We start from the raw sequence: 23,619 nt of genomic DNA, 5'->3' as shown, positions 1-23,619 counted from the left end.
GCATGGAGCCCCAGACCGAGGGTGATTGACCGTCATCTTGAACTTCTTCCATTTTCTAATAATTGCGCCAACAGTTGTTGCCTTCTCACCAAGCTGCTTGCCTATTGTCCTGTAGCACATCCCAGCCTTGTGCAGGTCTACAATTTTATCCCTGATGTCCTTACACAGCTCTCTGGTCTTGGCCATTGTGGAGAGGTTGGAGTCTGTTTGATTGAGTGTGTGGACAGGTGTATTTTATACAGGTAACGAGTTCAAACAGGTGCAGTTAATACAGGTAATGAGTGGAGAACAGGAGGGCTTCTTAAAGAAAAACTAACAGGTCTGTGAGAGCCGGAATTCTTACTGGTTGGTAGGTGATCAAATACTTATGTCATGCAATAAAATGCAAATTAATTACTTTAAAATCATACAATGTGATTTTCTGGATAAGAATTACAGACCTCTACATACTTTGTAAGTAGGAAAACTTGCAAAATCGGCAGTGTATCAAATACTTGTTCTCCCCACTATATATGTACATAGCTACCTCAATGACATTTACATTTTAGTCATTTAGCAGACGCTCTTATCCAGAGTGACTTCCAATTAGTGAGTGCATACATTTTTCATACTGGCCCCCCGTGGGAAACAAACCCACAACCCTTGCGTTGCAAGCGCCATGCTCTACCAACTGAGCTACAGGAGGGCCCTGCACATCATTGACGTGGTACTGGTGCTCCCTGTATATAGCCATGTTATTTTGACTCATTATTGTTATTCCTTATTCACTGTGTATTTATTCCTTGTGTCACTGTTTATATTTTATATTTGTTATCTTTATCTTTAGCGCTGCATTGTTGGAAAAGGACCCGTAAGTAAGCATTTCTACACCTGTTGTTTACGAAGCATGTGACGAATACAATTTGATTTATGAATGCCATGAGCGTAGTTCAACTGTCGTACCCCATCAGAACCCAAAATACAAGCTTGTTTTAATGATCTCCTCAAGCTCATTAATGATAGAATGTTCATATATGAGGATTTAAGAAAGGCTAGTCTATTTGGCAAATGACAAGGAATACAAGGAGAGGAATGTAATAGCTGAACAGAGACTGGCATGCTACTTCAACACAGGCCTGTGCTGTAAATGTACATTTGTGTGGGATTCTTTTGTCCGAGCTATCGATGACCAGTTGACCAGATTCTTGTCCCAACGTTTACCACTTTGTCGGAAATGTTAATATAAATGACAGGATGGCCATACTAATATTTATAAGTGCATGCTCATAGAGTATAGACACTGACCCGTTCTCTTTTTTCCACTAACATACTTTAAATGTGTTCAAAACCGTAGGAGTTGTAAAATAACTATTCTTATATGAACACAAATCTATTTATTTTGCTTATGTCAATAAAAAGCATTGCATACACACTGTGTAATCTGTAGATCTAGCATGTGCATTGAGGGAAGCAAAATCTTTCTCTTTCCCCTCTCTCTCCAATAACAGACACAGACTCAGGCACCTTAAAGGCAGCAGTGTGTGTGTGTATGTGTGTGTATTTGTGTGTGTATGTGTGTGTGTGTGTGTGTGTGTGTGTGTGTGTGTGCGTGCGTGCGTGCGTGCGTGCGTGCGAGAGAGAGAGAGAGAGAGTCTGTGTGTCTGAGTGAGAGTGAGTGAGAGTGCTGTCACCATGGCTGGTTGTGGCAGTTTGGCCAGCCCAGTGCCGAAGGCTCTAACGTGCGCCTGCTGTCTTTCTACTGGAGATGCTATCGTGTGATTAGTGTACAGGGTATTTGCTGGCACATGCTCTCTCTGATTGCAGTTAAGCTGCTCCCACAGTTACACACACACACAGACGCACATGCACACGCACGCACACACACACACACACACACACGCACACACACACAATACCCCTGAGGTCTGCACCTGCTCCTCTCTTTGCCCAGTGTAAACAGAGCAGCTGCAGAGCTAGAGGGAGGAGGGGAGTGGGGGAATGGATAATGGGATGAAGCAATATAGGCAAGTTCAAGTTGAGGTACACTTGGGGCCCTTTTCATTGAAATAATATCTGAGCAGTAAATGCTAAATAAGTACTATAGTCTCTAATTTGAGGTAGGAGTTTTTTAACAAGCCAAGTTTAGGTGTTGGTGAGTTTGCCTGTTGGTGAGTTTGAGTGTTGGTGATTTTGGGTGTTGGTTTGTTTAAGTGTGGAGCAGTGTTCATGCCCAGGCGACCTGTAGACCTGCCTGGATCATTCCGACGCAAATTGGGAATGGGAGCATGGAATGAAGCAAGCTGGGGATCAGAATAGATTACACACAGCATGTTTGAGCAAAAACATCACCTCTGAGAGAGATCTGCCACAGTGATTGAGTATGGGGATCTCTAACCTGTGCCTCCACAGCTTACGAACCCTTTACTTTCCTAAAGACACCATCATATGCTACACATTGCCTGACGGTTTGTTTCCAACAAACTTCCAATAAGCAATTATGTTGTTTTCCTTCCTGTTTTGACCCACTGTTTGGTGATATAAACGATAACTTTCCTTGCCCACTCGATGTGCGTGCACAGACATGGCCCAACCTACCCTCATAAAAACAATTGTTCAATGAAAATATGATGGTTATTGGCTATGGATAGAATCAAAATGAACAGGCTGTGTTTTGGTTTTGATTGGTTGGTAAGGCAGTGTTTAGTGACACAGAGCTCTAAATTAGACTCGCAGAGTTCTCACTGTTTTGAAATGAATACCTTGGGAAGGGAACATGAAGGGAGGTATTAACACTAACTCTATAACACTACAAGTTCAGATTTGTTGTGACAAAGCTAACTGTATAACAACTGTCCCTTTGGGTTAAACAAAATGTAAATACATTTCCATTCAGCACAATGTGCACATAAAATAGGATTTATTATGTATATTTTACATTCAATATTAACTTCATTGTTGGCTACAAAAATATTGCCTTTGCTGGTCCCATTGTAGAGACAATTTTGAATTACACCTCTTCAGCATTTTAAATACAGTTTTTTTCACCTCTTATATGCTGTCATTTTCAGGTCTTTAGGAATAGATCATTAGCTGGAGAATAAATGGGGAATCTGCCAAAAAAAAGAAAGCAGGGCTCTTGATGCTGATATTCTTTCTCAGGTCAAAAGACACATGCCTTTGATCGCCATTCATACACACACATACTACTGTACCAATGTCTCCCTCTGGCCTTACCTAATCATGTCTGTGCTACATTACTGCTGTGCTAGAGGGTTTTAGCAACTCTTACTCTTAATTAGCTTTATTTGTTATTATATGTTTTCTCCCCCCTCTCCCTACTCGTCGAGTAATAGGGAGAGGTATTTCTGATGTCTGGGGTCTATCTACATCAACACCAAGCTAATTACCTCTCACAACACATGGATCATTGCACCGCACCGCCTCTCTCTCTATCTCTCTCTCCACATAATTCAACATGAACCTCCTTCATTAGTGTAAATTGGGGCGCGTGCGTTGGCCGGCAGGAATGGACGCCCTTGGTGTTGATAAGCTGGTTTTCACACAAGGTTTGGCTGCTATTCTCATCCACAGGGCTCAACAAAATTGTTCTAATGTTGTAGTATAATAGGGGACTGTAACTAGGGCCTTCATGCTCAGGAATAATGTAGGAAGTAGAGATCACCAATACACACACCTCATTTAGACACCCAACACCTCATGCCACTGCGATATTTGAACTGGTCACAAAGTAAATATCATCCAACAACATTCCCTCTGGATATTTTAACGTGCTCCACTCACAAGGGTATACCTTGCAAAGGTAATTGCAAAGCAATGTGGTTGGACAGGTTTGATTTCATAGGTTTGATTGATTTATATATTTATATTATATTTATATTTTAGTCATTTAGCAGACGCTCTTATCCAGAGCGACTTACAGGAGCAAGTAGGGTTAAGTGCCTTGCTCAAGGGCACATCGACAGATTTTTCACCTAGTCGGCTCGGGGATTAGAACCAGCGACCTTTCGGTTACTGGCACAACGCTCTTAACCACTAAGCTACCTGCCGCCCGATTTCAGTGGTCCTGTCAGAGGTGTGTAGTCCGATACATGTATGGTATCACATTATAGGTGTCATATCTGTTTTGAACACACATGTAGGATAGTCTCAGGATTAGGTTTCTTTTGAACAAGCCTACACTACCGGTCAGAAGTTTTAGAAAAACCTACTCATTCAAGGGTTTTTCTTTAACTGTACTATTTTCTACATTGTATAATAATAATGAAGACATCAAAACTATGAAATAACACATGTGGAATCATGTAGTACACAAAGAAGTGTTAAACAAATCAAAATATATTTTATTTTGAGATTCTTCAAATAGCCACCCTTTGCCTTGATCACAGCTATGCACACTCTAAAACGTTTGACCGGTAGTGCATATGTCTGACAACTAATGTCACACTGTCCAAGGTCATACAGTAAGTATTACATGACTCAGAAGTGTGTCTCTTTACTTCTGGTCAAAGCCCAGCCAGTCTCAACACTCAAACTCCATTATAACATTTCATTTCCTATCTCTGATAAAACAATACGTCTGGGCCCCAGTCCCACACTGGTCTGGAGTTATTAAGCATATGTCTCATTTTCCATTTCAGTTCACTAATACTATAAGAAGTGCATACAAAAGCACTATTTTCAGCCCTGGAGCTCTTCTCTTCTAAAAGTCTAATGAGGGGATCAAATGTAACTGACACTGAGAGAAGACAAAGAGAGCGTGGCCCTCTGTGAAGGATGGGGAGAGGGAGAACAATGCAAGGGGAATGTGCCGCGACTGCAGAGGCAGGAGCACTGAATACAGATTGGCCTGTAATTAGGGATTAAACCGGGATTACGGGCCTTTATTAAGATGTTTCTGATCCTCATTAGACTGAATCTCATATCAGCGCATCGATTCCCGCTCGCTCGCTCGGCCCTCTCAAGAGAGAGAGACAGAGAGAGAGAGAGAGAGAGAGCGAGAGAGAGAGAGAGAGAGAGAGAGAGAGAGAGAGAGAGAGAGAGAGAGAGAGAGAGAGAGAGAGAGAGAGAGAGAGAGAGAGAGAGAGAGAGAGAGAGACCATTGCACTGCTGTACAATAGAGAAGTTTAATTAACAACTGTGTCCTTTTCTCACCCTTAAACAGATGGAATGGAGTGGGTGTGTTTGTGTGTCTGTATGACCACTGATTTATTTGCTGCACTGCTCTGTTATTGTTTTCTTATCATGAGAAGTGTTCAGTCTGGCCAAGATAGAAAAAGACATCAAGTGGCCAAAGTCAATATTTACACTGCATGGCAACTTTAAAATGGAGTCAAGCAAATGCATCTGATTTTAAAATCACCAAAGAATCTAAAATATTCTGCCCAAGTTTACTACATGACACTACAGACACAATGTTTGAAATTCCAATTAGTGTCATCACAGTCTAAACTTCTGACCTATGACAAAAATATTTTGATTCCGAAATCTATGAAAAATCTACAATATCATTCAAAGAGTGGATCCACAGTACCATTGTTTATTCACGGAAGGTCGATCAGCTGTCTCTTGGTGATGGGCGATACAGTATATGCACACATACCAGTAAATACAAAGACAGCATACAGAAGATTCAGACATTGTGGAAAACCCATTCCGTGAGCAGACCCTGATTACCTTTTCATGGTTAAACTGCATAGGTATCCCTTGAGCTTTCAGATCATTTTATTCCCACGCCTAACCTCCTAGAGTCCTGTTGCAACATGCAACTGCCAGTTTCACCCACCAGGGCTCTCTGTGTAGCAGCTCTGTAAAATGTGTCTGAAACACTGGGAGAGAGAGGCAGGTCTGAACACAGTCCTATTTGGGATACAGAGTGGAGACCTTTGGGTCCACACCAACTTGTTATGTGTAGGTGGTATTCTCAGACATGGTTGAACTGTGCAAATATCATTCTCAATAGGGGAGATGAGGTAGCCTGATCCCTAGATCTTTAGTGTATAATAAACTCTGGTACAGATGATCCAGAAGTTCATAATAATAGAGTGACATCATTGGGAGGCTTTTTAGTCTTACAGTAATGAAAGAACATTGTTTACAGTGAACAGATGCCCCAGATTATGGAACCCTCTCTAGTCAAGATTCCCAGGCCCTCTCTACCCTAGCCATCTCACTTTCAACTGTAGGAGGGAACAATAAAATGTGACGATACCAAACACAAGAGGAGTTGCATGAAACCAGCATCCATCTGCTCTTTACCAGGGTGAGACTCAATGTCAGAGAGCTTGCTGTGATGTCAGATAAAGCACCGTGATTCAATCACAGGAGAACACTTCTGTGCTGCAGGATCATTGAGCCAATAAACATTTTAAACATGAGTAAACACAGGAACATAACAGATCTCAAACAGCTCAGAAAATGTCATGTGTATTTACTCTGGGTAAATAGCCTCGTCGACCGTATGCTGAAAAATCATGGCCTCAACAGTCTGCAAACTGCTCTCTTTACTCCACACACTATTTCATTGTAAATGGGATATGTGAATGTGTGTAGATGATGTACAAGTCAATAATTGAGCTAAATCAGATGTATTTCATGTTTTATTGTGAATCAAGCAGTCACATCCCGATAATCACACCTTCTGGTTAAAACTACAATTGCAAAAGTTGTCTCTGGCTGCAACAAATATTTTACTTAATTAATCATGTACTCAACTTTTATAGCGCTTTTCATTACAGACAGAATCTCAAAGCACTTATTAGGCAAAATAAACAACAAAAAGTAATTTTTAAATAAATATAGTCATACTGAGACCAAGGTCTCTTTTACAGACGAGCCCTGAATTACATAATTTACAGAAAATACACACATCAATATAAATACAAAATGCAAGTAGGAAAAAAAACATGGTCATAAAAAACAAACACATTCATCAGTAATAAGGTCCTCAATCAGCTTTCTGAATTGCCCTAGAGGCACCAAAACATCAAATTTAAGAACATTTTGAAGATTGTTCCACAAATAAGGTGCAGGAAAACTAGAAGCTGATTTACCTAACTCCGTAGAGACCAAAGGAATTTCCAGAGTTAGCCATCCCTGAGACCGGGTGTGGTAACTCGTATGTCTAAAGCTTAGTAATGATGTTAGGTACAGTGGGACTTTTTGTAAAAGGGCTTTATAAATGAAAACATAGAAATGTATCAACCTACGTGACATCAAAGAGGGCCAACCAACCTTCTGGTAGAGAATGCAGTGATGAGTACTAAAATTGTCGCCCATAATAAAGCGCAGTGCGCTATGATAAACTGCATCTAACGGCTTTAATGAAGTGGAAGCTGCGTTCATATAGATGATGTCGCCATAATCTAGGACCGATAGGAACGTTGACTGAATAATCTGCTTTCTACCCTTTAGCGAGAGGCAGGACCTATTTCTATAGAAGAAGCCCATTTGTATTCTCAGCTTCTTAACTAACTCATCAATATGCTTTTTAAAAGACAGCTTTTAAATATATATATATATATATATATATATATATATATATATATATATTTGTAAGCACGGACACAATCAAATATTGACACCATCCAAAGTACATATGCTTAAATCATCAGACTTATTTTTATGTGCTCTAGAGAACAACCTATACTTAGTTTTACCTGCATTCAGTACTAATTTCAGGTCAATAAAGTTTTTATGTTATACAATGAAGGCAGACTATAGTTCAGATAGAGCCTGGTCAACCGTGGGGGCAATAGCACACACAACAGTCTCATCGGCATACAAGTGCAGGTTACCATTTTTTACAGACAAGTCGATAGTGTTAATGTAAACAATAAAAAGTACAGGACCCCTGCGGGACACCTTCCGTAATATCCAGAAAACCTGATTTAAAACCATCAGTAGATGTACATTCGGAAGGTGTCTCGCAGGGGAAGAATGGCGCCGGAGGGGATGGCTGCCGTTTTACGGGCTCCTAACCTATTGTGCTATTTTGTGTGTTTTTTCCGCATTGTTTGTAACTTATTTTGTACATAATGTTGATGCTACCGTCTCTTATGACCGAAAAGAGCTTCTGGACATCAGAACAGCGATTACTCTCCTCGAACTGGATGAAGATTCTTTCTTTAATTAGTCTGACGCAAAGGATATAATGTTGCTCTCGGACAAGGCCCAAATCCCCATCATTCACATGAAGAAAATAAGGAAATACAGGGGGCGGAGATCAGGGTGCCTTGTGAGAATTCGTCGGCGAGTGGGTAACCCGCCTCTACCATCCATTCTATTGGCCAATGTGCAATCACTGGAGGATAAACTGGATGATCTCCTTTTGAGACTATCCTACCAACAGGACATTAAAAACTGTAATATCTTATGTTTCACTGAGTCGTGGCTGAACGACGACACGGTTTTCCGTGCATCGGCAGGACAGAACAGCTACGTCTGGTAAGACGAGGGGTGGGGGTGTGTGTCTATTTGTCAATAACAGCTGGTGTGCAATGTCTTATATTAAGGTAGTCTCGAGGTATTGCTCGCCTGAGGTAGAGTACCTCATGATAAGCTGTAGACCACACTATCTACCAAGAGAGTTTTCATCTATATTTTTTGTAGCCGTTTATTTACCACCCCAAACCGACGCTGGCACTAAGACCCGCACTCAACAAGATGTATAAAGGCCATAAGCAAACAAGAAAATGCTCATCCAGAAGCGGCGCTCCTAGTGGCCGGGGACTTTAATGCAGACAAACTTAAATCTGTTTTACCTCATTTCTATCAGCATGTCACATGTGCAACCAGAGGGGGAAAAAACTCTAGACCACCTTTACTCAACAAACCGAGACGCGTACAAAGCTTTCCCTCGCCCTCCATTTGGCAAATCTGACCATAATTCTATTCTCCTGATTCCTGATTACAAGCAAAAACTAAAGCAGGAAGTACCAGTGACTCGCTCAATACGGAAGTGGTCAGATGAAGTGGATGCTACGCTACAGGACTGTTTTCCTAGCACAGACTAGAATATGTTCCGGGATTCATCCAATGGCATTGAGGAGTATACCACCTCAGTCACCGGCTTTATCAATATGTGCATCGATGACGTCGTCCCCACAAGACCATACGTACATATCCCAACCAGAAGCCATGAATTACAGGCAAATTGCCACTCAGACTATTTGCATTGACCCCCCCCCCCTTTGTTTTTACAGTGCTGCTACTCGCTGTTTATTATCTATACAGTCACTTTACCCCTACCTACAGTGCATTGCAAAAGTATTCATCCCCCTTGGCGTTTTTCCTATTTTGTTGCATTACAACCTGTAATTTAAATGGATTTTTATTTGGATTTCATGTACTGGACATACACAAAATAGTCCAAATTGGTGAAGTGAAATGAAAAAAAGTAATAACGGAAAAGTGGTGCGTGCATACAGTGGGGAAAAAAAGTATTTAGTCAGCCACCAATTGTGCAAGTTCTCCCACTTAAAAAGATGCGAGAGGCCTGTAATTTTCATCATAGGTACACGTCAACTATGACAGACAAAATGAGAAAAAAATTCCAGAAAATCACATTGTAGGATTTTTTATGATTTATTTGCAAATTATGGTGGAAAATAAGTATTTGGTCACCTACAAACAAGCAAGATTTCTGGCTCTCACAGACCTGTAACTTCTTCTTTAAGAGGCTCCTCCGTCCTCCACTCGTTACCTGTATTAATGGCACCTGTTTGAACTTGTTATCAGTATAAAATACACCTGTCCACAACCTCAAACAGTCACACTCCAAACTCCACTATGGCCAAGACCAAAGAGCTGTCAAAGGACACCAGAAACAAAATTGTAGACCTGCACCAGGCTGGGAAGACTGAATCTGCAATAGGTAAGCAGCTTGGTTTGAAGAAATCAACTGTGGGAGCAATTATTAGGAAATAGAACACATACAAGACCACTGATAATCTCCCTCGATCTGGGGCTCCACGCAAGACCTCACCCCGTGGGGTCAAAATGATCACAAGAACGGTGAGCAAAAATCCCAGAACCGCACGGGGGGACCTAGTGAATGACCTGCAGAGAGCTGGGACCAAAGTAACAAAGCCTACCATCAGTAACACACTACGCCGCCAGGGACTCAAATCCTGCAGTGCCAGACGTGTCCCCCTGCTTAAGCCAGTACATGTCCAGGCCCGTCTGAAGTTTGCTAGAGTGCATTTGGATGATCCAGAAGAGGATTGGGAGAATGTCATATGGTCAGATGAAACCAAAATATAACTTTTTGGTAAAAAACTCAACTCGTCGTGTTTGGATGACAAAGAATGCTGAGTTGCATCCAAAGAACACCATACCTACTGTGAAGCATGGGGGTGGAAACATCATGCTTTGGGGCTGTTTTTCTGCAAAGGGACCAGGACGACTGATCCGTGTAAAGGAAAGAATGAATGGGGCCATGTATCATGAGATTTTGAGTGAAAACCTCCTTCCATCAGCAAGGCCATTGAAGATGAAACGTGGCTGGGTCTTTCAGCATGACAATGATCCCAAACACACCACCCGGGCAACGAAGGAGTGGCTTCATAAGAAGCATTTCAAGGTCCTGGAGTGGCCTAGCCAGTCTCCAGATCTCAACCCCATAGAAAATCTTTGGAGGGAGTTGAAAGTCCGTGTTGCCCAGCGACAGCCCCAAAACATCACTGCTCTAGAGGAGATCTGCATGGAGGAATGGGCCAAAATACCAGCAACAGTGTGTGAAAACCTTGTGAAGACTTACAGAAAACGTTTGACCTGTGTCATTGCCAACAAAGGGTATATAACAAAGTATTGAGAAACTTTTGTTATTGACCAAATACCTATTTTCCACCATAATTAGCAAATAAATTCATTAAAATTCCTACAATGTGATTTTCTGGAGAGAAAAAAATTCATTTTGTCTGTCATAGTTGACGTGTACCTATGATGAAAATTACAGGCCTCTCTCATCTTTTTAAGTGGGAGAACTTGCACAATTGGTGTCTGACTAAATACTTTTTTTCCCCACTGTATGTATTCACCCCCTTTGCTATGAAGCCCCTAAATAAGATCTGGTGCAACCAATTACCTTCAGAAGTCACATAATTAGTTAAATAAAGTCCACCTGTGTGCAATCTAAGTGTCACATGATCTGTCACATGATCTCAGTATATATACACCTGTTCTGAAAGGCCCCAGAGTCTGCAACACCACTATGCAAGGAGCACCACCAAGCAAGCGGCACCATGAAGATCAAGGAGCTCTCCAAACAGGTCAGGGACAAAGTTGTGGAGAAGTACAGATCAGGGTTGGGTTATTAAAAAATATCAGAAACTTTGAACATCCCACGGAGCACCATTAAATCCATGATTAAAATGTTTAAACAATATGGCACCACAACAAACCTGCCAAGAGAGGGCCGCCCACCAAAACTCACGGACCAGGCAAGGAGGGCATTAATCAGAGAGGCAACAAAGAGACCAAAGATAACCCTGAAGGAGCTGCAAAGCTCCACAGCGGAGATTGGAGTATCTGTCCATAGGACTACTTTAAGCCGTACACTCCACAGAGCTGGGCTTTACGGAAGAGTGGCCAGAAAAAAGCCATTGCTTAAAGAAAAAAATAAGCAAACACGTTTGGTGTTCGCCAAAAGGCATGTGGGAGACTCCCCAAACATATGGAAGAAGGTACTCTGGTCAGATGAGACTAAAATTGAGTTTTTTGGCCATCAAGGAAAACGCTATGTCTAGTGCAAACCCAACACCTCTCATCAACCCGAGAATACCATCCCCACAGTGAAGCATGGTGGTGGCAGCATCATGCTGTGGGGATGTTTTTCATCGGCAGGGACTGGGAAACTGGTCAGAATTGAAGGAATGATGGATGGCGCTAAATACAGGGAAATTCTTAAAGGAAAACCTGTTTCAGTCTTCCAGAGATTTGAGACTGGGACGGAGGTTCACCTTCCAGCAGGACAATGACCCTAAGCATACTGCTAAAGCAACACTTGAGTGGTTTAAGGGAAAACATTTAAATGTCTTGGAATGGCCTAGTCAAAGCCCAGACCTCAATCCAATTCAGAATCTGTGGTATGACTTAAAGATTGCTGTACACCAGCGGAACCCATCCAACTTGAAGGAGCTGGAGCAGTTTTGCCTTGAAGAATGGGCAAAAATCCCAGTGGCTAGATGTGCCAAGCTTATAGAGACATACCCCAGCTGTAATTTCTGCAAAAGGTGGCTCTACAAAGTATTGACTTTAATTCCAGGTTGTAAGGCAACAAAATAGGAAAAATACCTAGGGGGTTGAATACTTTCGCAAGCCACTGTAGCCTCATTATTGTTATTTTATTGTGTTGCTTTTAAAAAAAATTGTTTTAGTTTATTTAGTAAATATTTTCTTAACTCTATTTTCTTAAAACTGCATTTTTGGTTAAGGGCTTGTAAGTACGCATTTCATGGTAAAGTCTACACCTGTTGTATTCGGCGCATGTGACAAATGAAATTTGATTTGATTTGATTGAGTTCTATCTGTCAAGTAATTTTTAAACCAGTTACATGCAGCCTGGTCTAGACCAATTGAGGAAAGCCTCTGAATTAGCAGTGAGGGATCAACAGTATTGAAAGCCTTTGACAAGTTAATGAAGAGGGCAGCACAATGTTGCCTTTATGCTTATTCAGTATTTTGATTGGACGAATGGTGGCGTGCAAAGTAAATTAGTCGAAGTTAAAAATACTCCAAATGAGACAGCTGATACGATCGCGCAATACATCAAAGAAACACTGGAAAATAATGGGATTTTTTTCAAAATGTATTGCATTTACGGGTGACAACTGCAATACAATGTTCGGGGGTATCTGGGGTGCTGACGAAGGAAAGAATGTTTTCGCAAACTTAAAGAAGTCATTGCAGAACAAGTCTTTAATCGTTGTGGGCTGCCCAGCACGTTGGATCTGAGTGAGACACCTGACTGGAATGACATAGAAGCCTGTATCAAACACCTGGGAGAAAAGGGGGTGCCAATTGATGATGCAAAGTGCTTCAGGTCACCAACCTGAAGAAATTCACAGAAAGGTGTAACAGTGATGGAGAGTTCAGTAATCTGCAAGCACACAAGAAGTGGACCAAATATTTTGAAAGGTCCAAAAGCATAGATTTTCATTCAGAGCTACTGAAGATTGCACAGTTTTTCTTTGCTATTCCTTCTCACAGTGCAAATGTAGAGAGAGTTTTTTCACTGATGTTCACAGTGGACAAAGGAAAGGAATCACTTGTCTGTTGAGTCATTGAAGGGGCTTCTGTGTACACAATACAACTTAAAAAACATGTCTGGCAAAGACTTTCATGCCTACTTGATTGGTAATCAAGGACTGTTGGGAAAGATTAAATCTTTGGGAAAGTATACCAGAGAGCATCAGGAGGACTGACATTATTTTTGACTGAAATAGTGGATTTTTTTATGACAACAGTTTTTTTTTCTTGTTTTTCTTGTTTTTTTTTACCTATGGCCATGAAAAGAAACAGTGTCATGTAAAAGGTGTTAAAAGCTAAACTTTGTTTTTGTTTTTTTGTTATTCTATTGTTGAGGGCCAACAGTTGAATGGAATGGATGTATTACTTTATGTATTAAAGTTCAATAACATAGTTGCATGGTTGTGAACGCATTTGTATTTACAACCCACTGCAGGTGTCTGTCTGCCTCCCGCTCCCACTGTCCTCTTTTTAGAAAACTAAAATATGGTCACCCTACCTAAAATTGCATTTGACAACCAGTGTTACTGAATGTAGCATCACCTTTTGTTAAAAAATGTATGGTTTGGGAAATAATCTTGCTTTGTAAGGCTGGTACCCATTGTATAAAATCAATAATACACTTGAGGCCATGTGTTATGACATTTTGATAATGGTGCCCCTCATGTATTATTGCTTAAACAATCTTCAGAAATGATTTTGTCAAAGTAACAAAATAGCTTTACAATGATGGTGAAACCTTGGGGTTGTTGGTGTTAAAATCTTCCTAGAAGTCACAGAGGATGCACAGAGGGACATGTCAAATTGCTGGATTTTGGCACTCTAGCAAGTCTTTGTTCATTATAAAAATCTGATTTTTTTTTATTGTCCATGTGGTCATTAATTAAAGGGTGAGTCAGCAGTTGCTACATCCATTTTTGGACTTATAAATTAATGATATGTACCCATTGATTCTTGAAGAATATAACTTATAAATTCCTCATGAGCTTAGTTCAACTGTTGTACCCCATCAAAACCGAAAATCTGTAAAGCCTCAAAACATGAATGTTAGAGTGTTTTTTTCTCCAGACCCATCCTTTAGCGTTTTACCAAAACAGTGGCGGAGAGTATGCTTTGTTATTGTTTCAACTGCTGATTGGCCGTTTAAAGGGCACTTCATTTAATATAACAGGCTTTTAAAATTCATTATCGGTGCACTGTTTCTACAAAAAATATCAAAGGGGCACAAAAAACACTTATTTCATGGAATGACCCGTAGATAATCCTCAAATTCATTGTTTTACACAATGTCTTATCACATCACTGGTATGGCCAAAGATTTTTATAACTAACCCATTGTTCTATCTGTGGTATGGCTGACCTATACTCCCTGAACAAAATGGCTGACCTTTTATACTTTCATAGAACTAGACTGCTCAACCAGTGAGCTATGGACTGCCATTTCTGTTTTACCCTTAGCACTGATGGTTTTCCAAAATATATGTATTTTAAAGTTGTAGTTTGTATTGTGTTGATGATTTTCTTGTATATATTGTATGTGAAGTGTGTCAAATAATTCAGCATCGGCTGCCATTGATACGTTGTAATGTCGAATTAATGTGAAATAAACCATTCTTAGAACATTCATGTCCATTTTAGTATTCCAATTCCTATTTATGTAAACTCATGACATGAGCTCAGGGTGGCTCACGAGGTTGTACGACTACTATTACTAGCTACCAGTAGGTGGCGGTACAATGCAAGCAACGTGTGGTTTGTTTTCTCCTCTTGGTAACAAAAATCATGTTGACCCGTTTGCAGTCTTGAAGATGGTGAAGGACGAATTGGGTGAAGTGGAATCGGTCAGAGTGACCAGGAGCGGTATGGTGTTGATTTCCTGTGTGTCAAAAGCGCACAAGGAGAAAGCTCTGTGGCTCTACAAGATGTCGACGTATGATGTGGAAAGCTATGATTTTCAGAGTAGGGCACCGGTTAAAGGTGTCATCTCTTGTGTCTCGTTGGACATAGAGGCTGTGTAGTTTAGGGATAACATTCCAGGAGTGGTAGACGCACGTCGCTTGAATCGAATGATAGATGGAAAGAAGGAGCAAAGCCTATCGTTTTTACTGTCGTTTGATGAAGTGGTTCACCCGACTTATGTAAAACTTGGGTATGTGAGATATGCGGTGAGACCATATGCACAGAAGCAACTGCAGTGTTACAATTATGAAAAGTTTGGACACGTGGCAAGTGTTTGTCGAAGGAATAAATGCTGTATGTAGCAGTTGAAGAGTCGTGAAGCATGTTGTAATTGTGATGGGAATCACGTTCCCGGAGTGCCCTGTAAGGATGAAGGAGGTCGCAGTAGATAGGATCAGGGCTATCCAGCAGGTCTCCTATGTGGAGGCAGTGAAAATAGCTAAAGGAGTGAGTAGAGATGAGATGGTAGTGGATGGCCCACAGTCTGCAGTGAATACCATGCAGGAGAAGGATCCCGACACACTAACAGTGAAGAAGGTGGACTTTGTTGTCTTTATAGCGCAAGTGATAAATTGCACTAGTCAACTAATAAAACGTCTAAGAAGTTAGACATCATTGTGAAGGCGGCAAATAGATTTCTGGATCTTCAGGACTCTACAGCCGAAATATTACAGGGAGTACCGAATTAAGAGGTTCCCCCCTCCCAGGTTACATGAGCCTGTGTATGGATCTGAATAGGCATTTTTATTCCGACCGAAGGAGTAGTGTTTATTTTATTTTTAAAATACAAGGTGGTAACGTGAATTTGGTTAGTGTTTTTGGTTATTACTAGTATGAATTTGTTCATCCAAAACATATTTTGTTTTGGGGGTATTTTTACTACCCCGTACAGTAGGTGGCGGCAGTACACCTTATGAGTGTAGTCTGCCAATAAACATCAAATAAGAAAAACTGTCAAGCGTTACTAGGGAAGTGGAAAGTTTGGTGCTAAGCGTTCGGAGCTAAGCTCAAAATAGCTAGCGAGCTACCTCAGTAACGATATATTCGCACAATGTTGTAATGGACTAAACTTGATTTGGCTTTCCCCCCAGGTATCTAACGACAATAAGTTGATTCAATGTAGTGTCATGTCTAATGCATTGTCTTTCCCAGACTGCCACATTCCTAGCAAGCTAGCGTTCTGCTGTCCTAGGTTAGAATATTAGCTAGCACAATAGCTAGCTAGCTACAACGTTTGACCAATGTGTTTCTGCTAGCTATCTAGCGAACGTTATGTGAATTCGAATGCTAGATAGGGCGCATAGCAAGCAGCTAGCTAGCTATCTTTGCTAGCAGAACCAGATGGGCAGAACCATGTTTACGATTAGGTAGCTAGCTAGTTAGCCAGTCAGCTTTACATGTGATCACAGTAGCTAGCAAGTTTAGAATCCAGTTAACATTACTGCCAACAGAGCTGTCAAAGATACTGGTAACTAAGGTTTCCTCTTTTGTCTGTGGAGTTCTCTCTTCCGGTAATTTAGCTAGCTAACATGAGCCAACCATATGTGCAGTTAACTAAGCTAACGTAGTTGGCTCTTCAAATCGTTACCTACCTAGCTAGCTTCATTGCTTGTGTGAGATGAGTAACAGAGCAAGTGTCTAGCTAGCTAGTGTAAAGTTTGAGCAAAGGAATGGAACAGAACAATCAAGCATAACATTAGAAATATTATAAATTGTTTCTCAATAATAGTAGCTATAATTGTTTTCTAGATTACCTCCTCCATGCCATGGTATTGACATCTGACAGAAGGTGCAGCCTGGCATGAGGATGACTGAGAATGGGGAGGACAGCAGCCGCTCTCAGCCTGATGGAGTGTTACCTCGTGGAGCTCCTGGTGGGAAGGATCCAGGAGGAGTTAGCGGTGACAAGAGGCCAGTGAACCCCCCTACAGAGGACAACAAACCCACCATGCTTCTCAACGACACCCTGAAATTCCCTCAGGATGTAGGAGACCAAAGCAGCAAGACAGGTCTCCATCAGCCGCGACCTCCCCTGCTGCCCAAGCTCCCTGCACTGTCGAAGGGAGGGAAGAGCAGTTCGGTGGAGGAGGTGAGAAGCAGAAGACTTAAGCACAGCCAGGAGAGTCTGACTGACCCAGCTGAGACTGGTTCCTCCACAGACTCCCTTAAGGAGGACTCGACAGTTACAGGTGTGTTCACCTTGAGCGGTGCTGCCACCTTAAGGAATGGACAGGGCTCCATTGTTGAACCCCTCTCGACTCCTACAGGGTCCCCTGTCTTCAGAGCCAGGGGCCAGAGCCTCTCAGAGTACGAGAGGAGGCCCCTCGACCACCACAGTGACCCAGCGGAGCAGCGGGTGAGGTCCTCCAAGGTACGTCTCTCTCCCTTACAGCCATCGGGTCCACTTCCTGCTCTGGAGCAGAGCTTGGCGTCGGAGTCCTTAAGGACGGCTAATCGGATTGACAGGGATTGCGTGGATTATGCCATTGTGCCGGGGAGAGCTGGGCCGGAGAGGCTGCACCTGCACAGGAATCTGAGCGACAGCCGGCTTCTGGATAACATGGTGTTGGACAACACCTCTGTCAACTCCATGAAGTCCACCTTCAGTGTGTTGAACCCCATCAGACCCAGGGACGTCAGGAACAGGTAGGGCTACACGACTCACTCATCATATCCTCTCCAGATTACTGACCAGATACGTACTGCAGAAGCCTTCTCTACATGTATTTGATACCATACCGGTATCAGAGTGCTATTAGAAGTCTTGATAGCTTTCAGAAGGCGTTGAAGTTGTAATAGATTAACAAATTCTGGATCTAAATATGGTGTATAAAGTATCCTTTGAATGTTTGATGCAACTCTAAAATGAAGATAGGTGATGCTCCATTCCATTGATACAATAATGCACTCCCTGTGATGTGGAACATGACATCTCATGATAAGAATTGAGGTGGGCCTTGAGTTAAATATATTCTGCATGAAATACAGACGGACATTTGAGCTATTGTAACTTATTGTGAACAGTCATAATCACGATCAGCGAATTGTAACCAAGAAGACTATGCTGTAATTATTACCATGGCACATCTGCAGCTAGGGCATTAGCATTGGTGTGTACTCTAGCAACACTGGCTGCAGTTCTGCTTTAATGAAGGCCTCAGGGGCTTATGGTATGTTAAGTGCTCACACTGACAGAGGAAATTGTAAGGTGGGAGTGTGTGAATCAGCATAGCTTTTGCCACCATTCAGGGAGCAAAGATGGGTCTCAATACACGTGTTGTGCCTCAGCAAGGAGCTTTTCAAGGAATCAGAAGATTTATCTGAAATGTTTCAGTCAGCTATATGCGGCAGGTAGCTTAGTGGTTAAGAGCGTTGTGCCAGTAACCGAATCCCCAAGCCGACTAGGTGAAAAATATGTCGATGTGCCCTTGAGCAAGGCACTTAACCCTAATTGCTCATGTAAGTCGCTCTGGATAAGAGCGTCTGCTAAAATGTAAATGTAGAAAAATGTAGAAATGTGTGTCAGTGCCAATAATATCCAGCATTCTTTGAATTGTGTGTGTATGCTACTGAAATGTTATAGTGTAGCCTACCAGACATTTGAAATGGGGTTGGTTCAAAGTAGCCAAGAAACTGTTTTTTAGAGCAAGCAGGAAAAACAGTGCTGCTATACCTCAGGTTATGAAGTGTTCATTTCCTCATTGTATTCCAGGAGTTTTCTGGAGGGCAGTGTGCTGGGCAGTGGTGCCCTTCTGGGAGCTGAGGAGCTGGACCGCTATTTCCCAGAGAGGAGAGTTGGCATCTACATAGCCACATGGAACATGCATGGAGAGAAGGTGGGGCCACTCCTACTGTTCAACATTAGGCCTAGAGCCTGAATATCTGTTTCTACACACATTCTACACTCACTCTTTGATAGCGTGTTTCCTGGTATTCCTTCCATATCATTTTCAGGGACTTCCAAACAACCTAGATGATCTGTTGCTCCCGACGGACTCTGAATTTGCACAAGACTTTTACATCATCGGAGTCCAGGAGGGATGTCCAGACCGGTATGAGATGACTGTGTATGAGTGCATTTTGCATTATATCAATGAAGTCTAAAGTACTCTGCTTATGTGTGTGTCACAGGAGGGAATGGGAGATCCGTCTTCAGGAGACTCTGGGGCCGTACTACGTCATGCTCTACACAGCCTCCCACGGGGTTCTCTACCTCACTGTGTTCGTCAGGAGGGACCTTATTTGGTTCTGCTCAGGTCTGTCCCAAAAAATGTTTTTCTAAGGAAAGTGAATCAGTCCTTTCCCATCAACAAATCTCAGAAGGTTGTCTCTAATTGAAATGTTGTTAAAGAGGCAACATTTATAAGGTGATCTCTCTGGCTATCTACTGCACATTTTATGTGTACAGTACGTGATCTGATTTGGTTCCTGTAACCATCGCATCTCCTAACAGAAGTGGAGCATGCCACGGTCACAACACGCATCATGTCTCAAATCAAAACCAAAGGAGCCGTGGGGATCGGCTTCACCTTCTTTGGCACTTCCTTCCTCTTCATCACCTCCCATTTTACCTGTGAGTGACAGTTACATGATGTGAATGTAAACAGGAAGTGGAAAGCCTTTGGAGACAGTCGCACTACTAACTAGGTGATTTAAGAAATGTCCTTATGTTCCAGCTGGAGATTCCAGAGTGTACGAGAGGATTCTGGACTACAACAAGATCGTTGAAGCACTTGCTCTCCCTAAAGTTCTTCCAGACACCAACCCTTACCGCTCCACATCCTGTAAGTACTCTTAAAGATGAGCTGTTCATTGCAGTACTACTACTATGTTGCAGTACTGCTGTCACATCTAGAAGAGCATCCTAATTGTGTGAGGAGAAACGCTGTAGTTTCCCTCATGCAACAAGTACTCAATAAGTACATTGTTAATCGTACTGATAATGACTGTTTCATGGCTTTCAGCGGATGTGACAACACGGTTTGATGAGGTTTTCTGGTTTGGGGACTTTAACTTCCGTCTGAGTAAAGACCGTGTGGAGGTAGAGGTCCTTCTAAACCAGAACCAGGGTGTGGACATGGGCCCTCTGCTCCACCATGACCAACTCTCCAAGGAAATGAAGGATGGTACGTCTACATGGAACAACACAATTCTAACACTAATAACCAGAGGTTTAGGCAAATATTACATGTATTAGATTGTGAATGATATCTCAATCTGTTATTTACTGCTGCGCAGCGGTCTAAGGCACTGCATCTCAGTGCTTGAGGCGTCACTACAGACTACAGACCCCCTGGTTCGATTCCAGGCTGTATCACAACCGGCCGTGATTGGGAGTCCCATAGGGCGGCGCACAATTGGCCCAGCGTCGTCTGGGTTTGGCCGGTGTAGGCCGTCATTGTAAATAATAATTTGTTCTTAACTGACTTGCCTAGTTAAATAAAGGTAAAAAAAAAAAAAATATTGTAATTTCTATTTTTTACTTAACACTTATTTTTCTTAAAACTACATTGTTGGTTAAGGGCTTGTAAGTAAGCATTTCACTGTAAGGTCTACACCTGTTGTATTCGGCGCATGTGACAAATACAATTTGATTTGATTTGTTACCATGCTCACTGTGACAGATACTTAAAAATAGAATGCAAATGTATTATGCTCTGTTCAAGGTTCCATCTTTAAAGGCTTCCAGGAAGCACAGATTCAGTTCATCCCCACCTACAAATTTGACGTTGGCTATGACGTGTATGACACCACCTCTAAGCAGAGAACTCCCTCATACACAGTACGTGTCAGCACCAGTCATACCCTGTGTCATTCATACAAGCAAGCCTCTTTGTTTTTATATAGGCTTGTTTTAAACACACAAAAAGTAATGTTATATTTTACTGTTCCTCTGTGTGCTCTAGGACAGAATACTGTTCAGGAACAGGCAGGTGGATGACATCAAAGTGATAAAGTACACCAGCTGTTCAACGATAAAGACGTCAGACCACCGGCCTGTCATCGGCATGTTCCAGGTCAAACTCCGTCCTGGAAGAGACAAGTGAGTCCCACCCCTTCCTCGCTTAGCTGTTGTAGCAGCAAGCTTTTTGCAGCTTTCAGCTCTAACAGTATTAATGTTTGTAGTAGTAATAGGTGTCCGAAAGTGCGGTCAACGAAAAGCTCAGTTTATTTAGAACAGTTGGTTAACCCTTTTATTTGTTGTTCACTGTCTGGTGTGTTTCTCAGTATTCCTCTGGGTGCAGGCCAGTTTGACAGGAGTCTGTACCTGGAGGGCATCAGGAGGAGGATCACCAGAGAGCTGAAGAAGAGAGAAGCCATGAAGAACCAGGGCAGCAGCAGCACCATCTGCTCCATCTCCTGAACCTGAACCAGACTGGATCTCCCTCCAGAATCACTGACCCAGCCATGAGGGACCAAAGGGAACCAGTCTTGTGTTTCCACTTCCAGTCTGTGGGAGAATCTGTTGGTTTTTTTTCGACTCCTTGCGTCCTCTCCTCCATCCTCTCCTCGCCTGCTTTTGAAAAAGGTCAAAGGTAATCGAGGAGCAGAGTCGAGGAGAGGAACCGTAGAAACAAATGTGCTTGTATGAAATTACTCTAGTTCTCCACTTGTGCGTCATCGGGCAAATTACGTTTACAGAGGTAAAATCCCAAAATAAATGGGTAAAGTGATAAAACAAATGTAGCTAGTTGTGCATAATAGATAAAAGGACAGTAGCGTATAGTTTTTTAAATGTGTGCATACTTTTCTCCTTCGAGAAAACAACAGCTGATTCAAAGGGGGTGTGGTGGATTTTAAAACACTTCAGCGCTAGCCGAGGATACTCTTGTGCATCCTCTGCTGAAGTAGGTAATCGAGGAGGTGAGCAGACTCCTCCGTTCGCCGACTAACGAATTGACACTCCTCGACCAGTCGACCACTTAACGCTTTCCGGGTCACGGAGGAAAGGATGGACTTTTTCCCAATTGAGAATCTCCCTGTGAGTCATGGAAGTCACGTCGGCTGATCCATGAGCGCCCCCCGTACTGAGAGCTGTTGGAACTGTGTCACTCATATGGTTTAGGGGGGGCTGAGGAGGTAGCTGCGGGGCTGTTCACGAGGGCAGGGACCTTGAGTTCAGACAGACTCCAGTCTGCAGACTCAGCAGTAAACGGGTCTATTTATACAGCCCTTCTACAAACAAGACTGAACTGGGGAACCTGACATTGAAGATGACCTTTGTCAGTCAGCCAGTCACACATCTCCATCCGTGTGCGCTGGTTGGATGAAGTTGCTCTGAGTATACTGTACTTAATACGTTATTATAATTTTTTTGTACATTTATTTAACAAGCCAGGTTGAAATGGACCATATGTAATGTCACCTCTTTATTACTTGGTGTAGATGTATTCAAAGGCTCCCGAGTGGCGCAGCGGTCTAAGGCACTGCATCTCAGTGCTTGAGGTGTCACTACAGACCCCCTGGTTCGATTCCAGGCTGTATCACAACCGGTCGTGATTGGGAGTCCCATAGGGCACTGCACAATTGGTCCAACGTCGTCCGGGTTTGGCCGGTGTAGGCTGTCATTGTAAATAAGAATTTGTTCTTAACTGACTTGCTTTGTTAAATAAAGGTAAAAGTAAAAATGTGTTTTAACAAAAATTATTTTTCATCAAACAGCTCTTAAGCAGTATAAAGCACTTTCTTATACCAAACTTTTTGTTTTTTCTTGGATTTCCTCAAATAAAGAAAAAACTGACCCAAGGTTTTGCAGAAATTGACTTATCCCAATCAAATTTAAGGGGAATTTGTTATTTTGATGTTGCTTGATGAACATACATTCCCTGCAAGTATGGTACGTATTGAATTAATGCATGGTGGCTTTTCTGGCATTGTATAAAAACAGATGCATGAGTGATATCTGTAAAACATTTTACTTATTTACATATTGTTTAATATCTCACAATGGATACAGAACCATCTTTTGCAATGGTGATGTTGATCATGTTGGAGGGGTTGAACTCTGGTTCATTGCCTTAATGTCATCTGTCGTGACTAAATGAAATACACTCATGTAACTTAATCAAAAAATACTTTCCATGTACTGTATTGTGCTAACGAAGGGAAGAGAATCCATTGCATGAAGCTCAATGGTTCTGGTGTAATGGTGAATCATGAGTCCTCATTCACTTTAATGCTCATGGCAAGTGCTTGTGATCTTGTTTGTGATTTCCTCAGGGCTCCATAACTGTGCGTCTTTTATAACACATGATTTGTGATGTAACATCACAGAAATGTTTTGGAATATTTGTTATTTCTGTTTTATTTTGAGATTGTGAAACAAATGTTTCCTTTTGTCATCTGAAGTGGACATTAAAATATCTCAAAAGACAGAGTATAATCATTTTATAAATGCTCATTGACGCTTCAAAC

The 23,619-nt window shown here is 42.0% G+C and overlaps 1 protein-coding gene across 1 annotated transcript; it reads left to right on the top strand.

Annotated features, from left to right (window-relative positions):
* Positions 1-16,205: 16,205 nt before the first annotated feature.
* Positions 16,206-23,579, top strand: LOC311145182 (phosphatidylinositol polyphosphate 5-phosphatase type IV-like). The gene is made up of 11 exons (XM_084181392.1): positions 16,206-16,295; positions 16,954-17,850; positions 18,917-19,040; positions 19,159-19,256; positions 19,336-19,460; positions 19,658-19,777; positions 19,881-19,988; positions 20,169-20,330; positions 20,871-20,986; positions 21,111-21,247; positions 21,433-23,579. The coding sequence occupies exons 2-11, from the start codon at positions 17,006-17,008 to the stop codon at positions 21,566-21,568; spliced, it is 1,971 nt and encodes a 656-aa protein (XP_084037518.1). The 5' UTR covers positions 16,206-16,295; positions 16,954-17,005; the 3' UTR covers positions 21,569-23,579.
* Positions 23,580-23,619: the final 40 nt, after the last annotated feature.

The sequence above is a fragment of the Coregonus lavaretus genome, assembly GCF_964263955.1.
Source record: "Coregonus lavaretus genome assembly, chromosome: 17".
Taxonomy (NCBI): domain Eukaryota; kingdom Metazoa; phylum Chordata; class Actinopteri; order Salmoniformes; family Salmonidae; genus Coregonus; species Coregonus lavaretus.
Note: the sequence above shows the minus strand (reverse complement) of the source record. Positions and strands in the feature narration are given on the sequence as shown.

Coding starts and splice junctions, on each gene's coding strand:
- LOC311145182 (XM_084181392.1), top strand. CDS start 17,006: ATGAGGATGACTGAGAATGGGGAGGACAGCAGCCGCTCTCAGCCTGAT. Junction 19,778..19,880: donor CATCACCTCCCATTTTACCT/GTGAGTGACAGT, acceptor CTTATGTTCCAG/CTGGAGATTCCAGAGTGTAC. Junction 20,331..20,870: donor CTCCAAGGAAATGAAGGATG/GTACGTCTACAT, acceptor GCTCTGTTCAAG/GTTCCATCTTTAAAGGCTTC.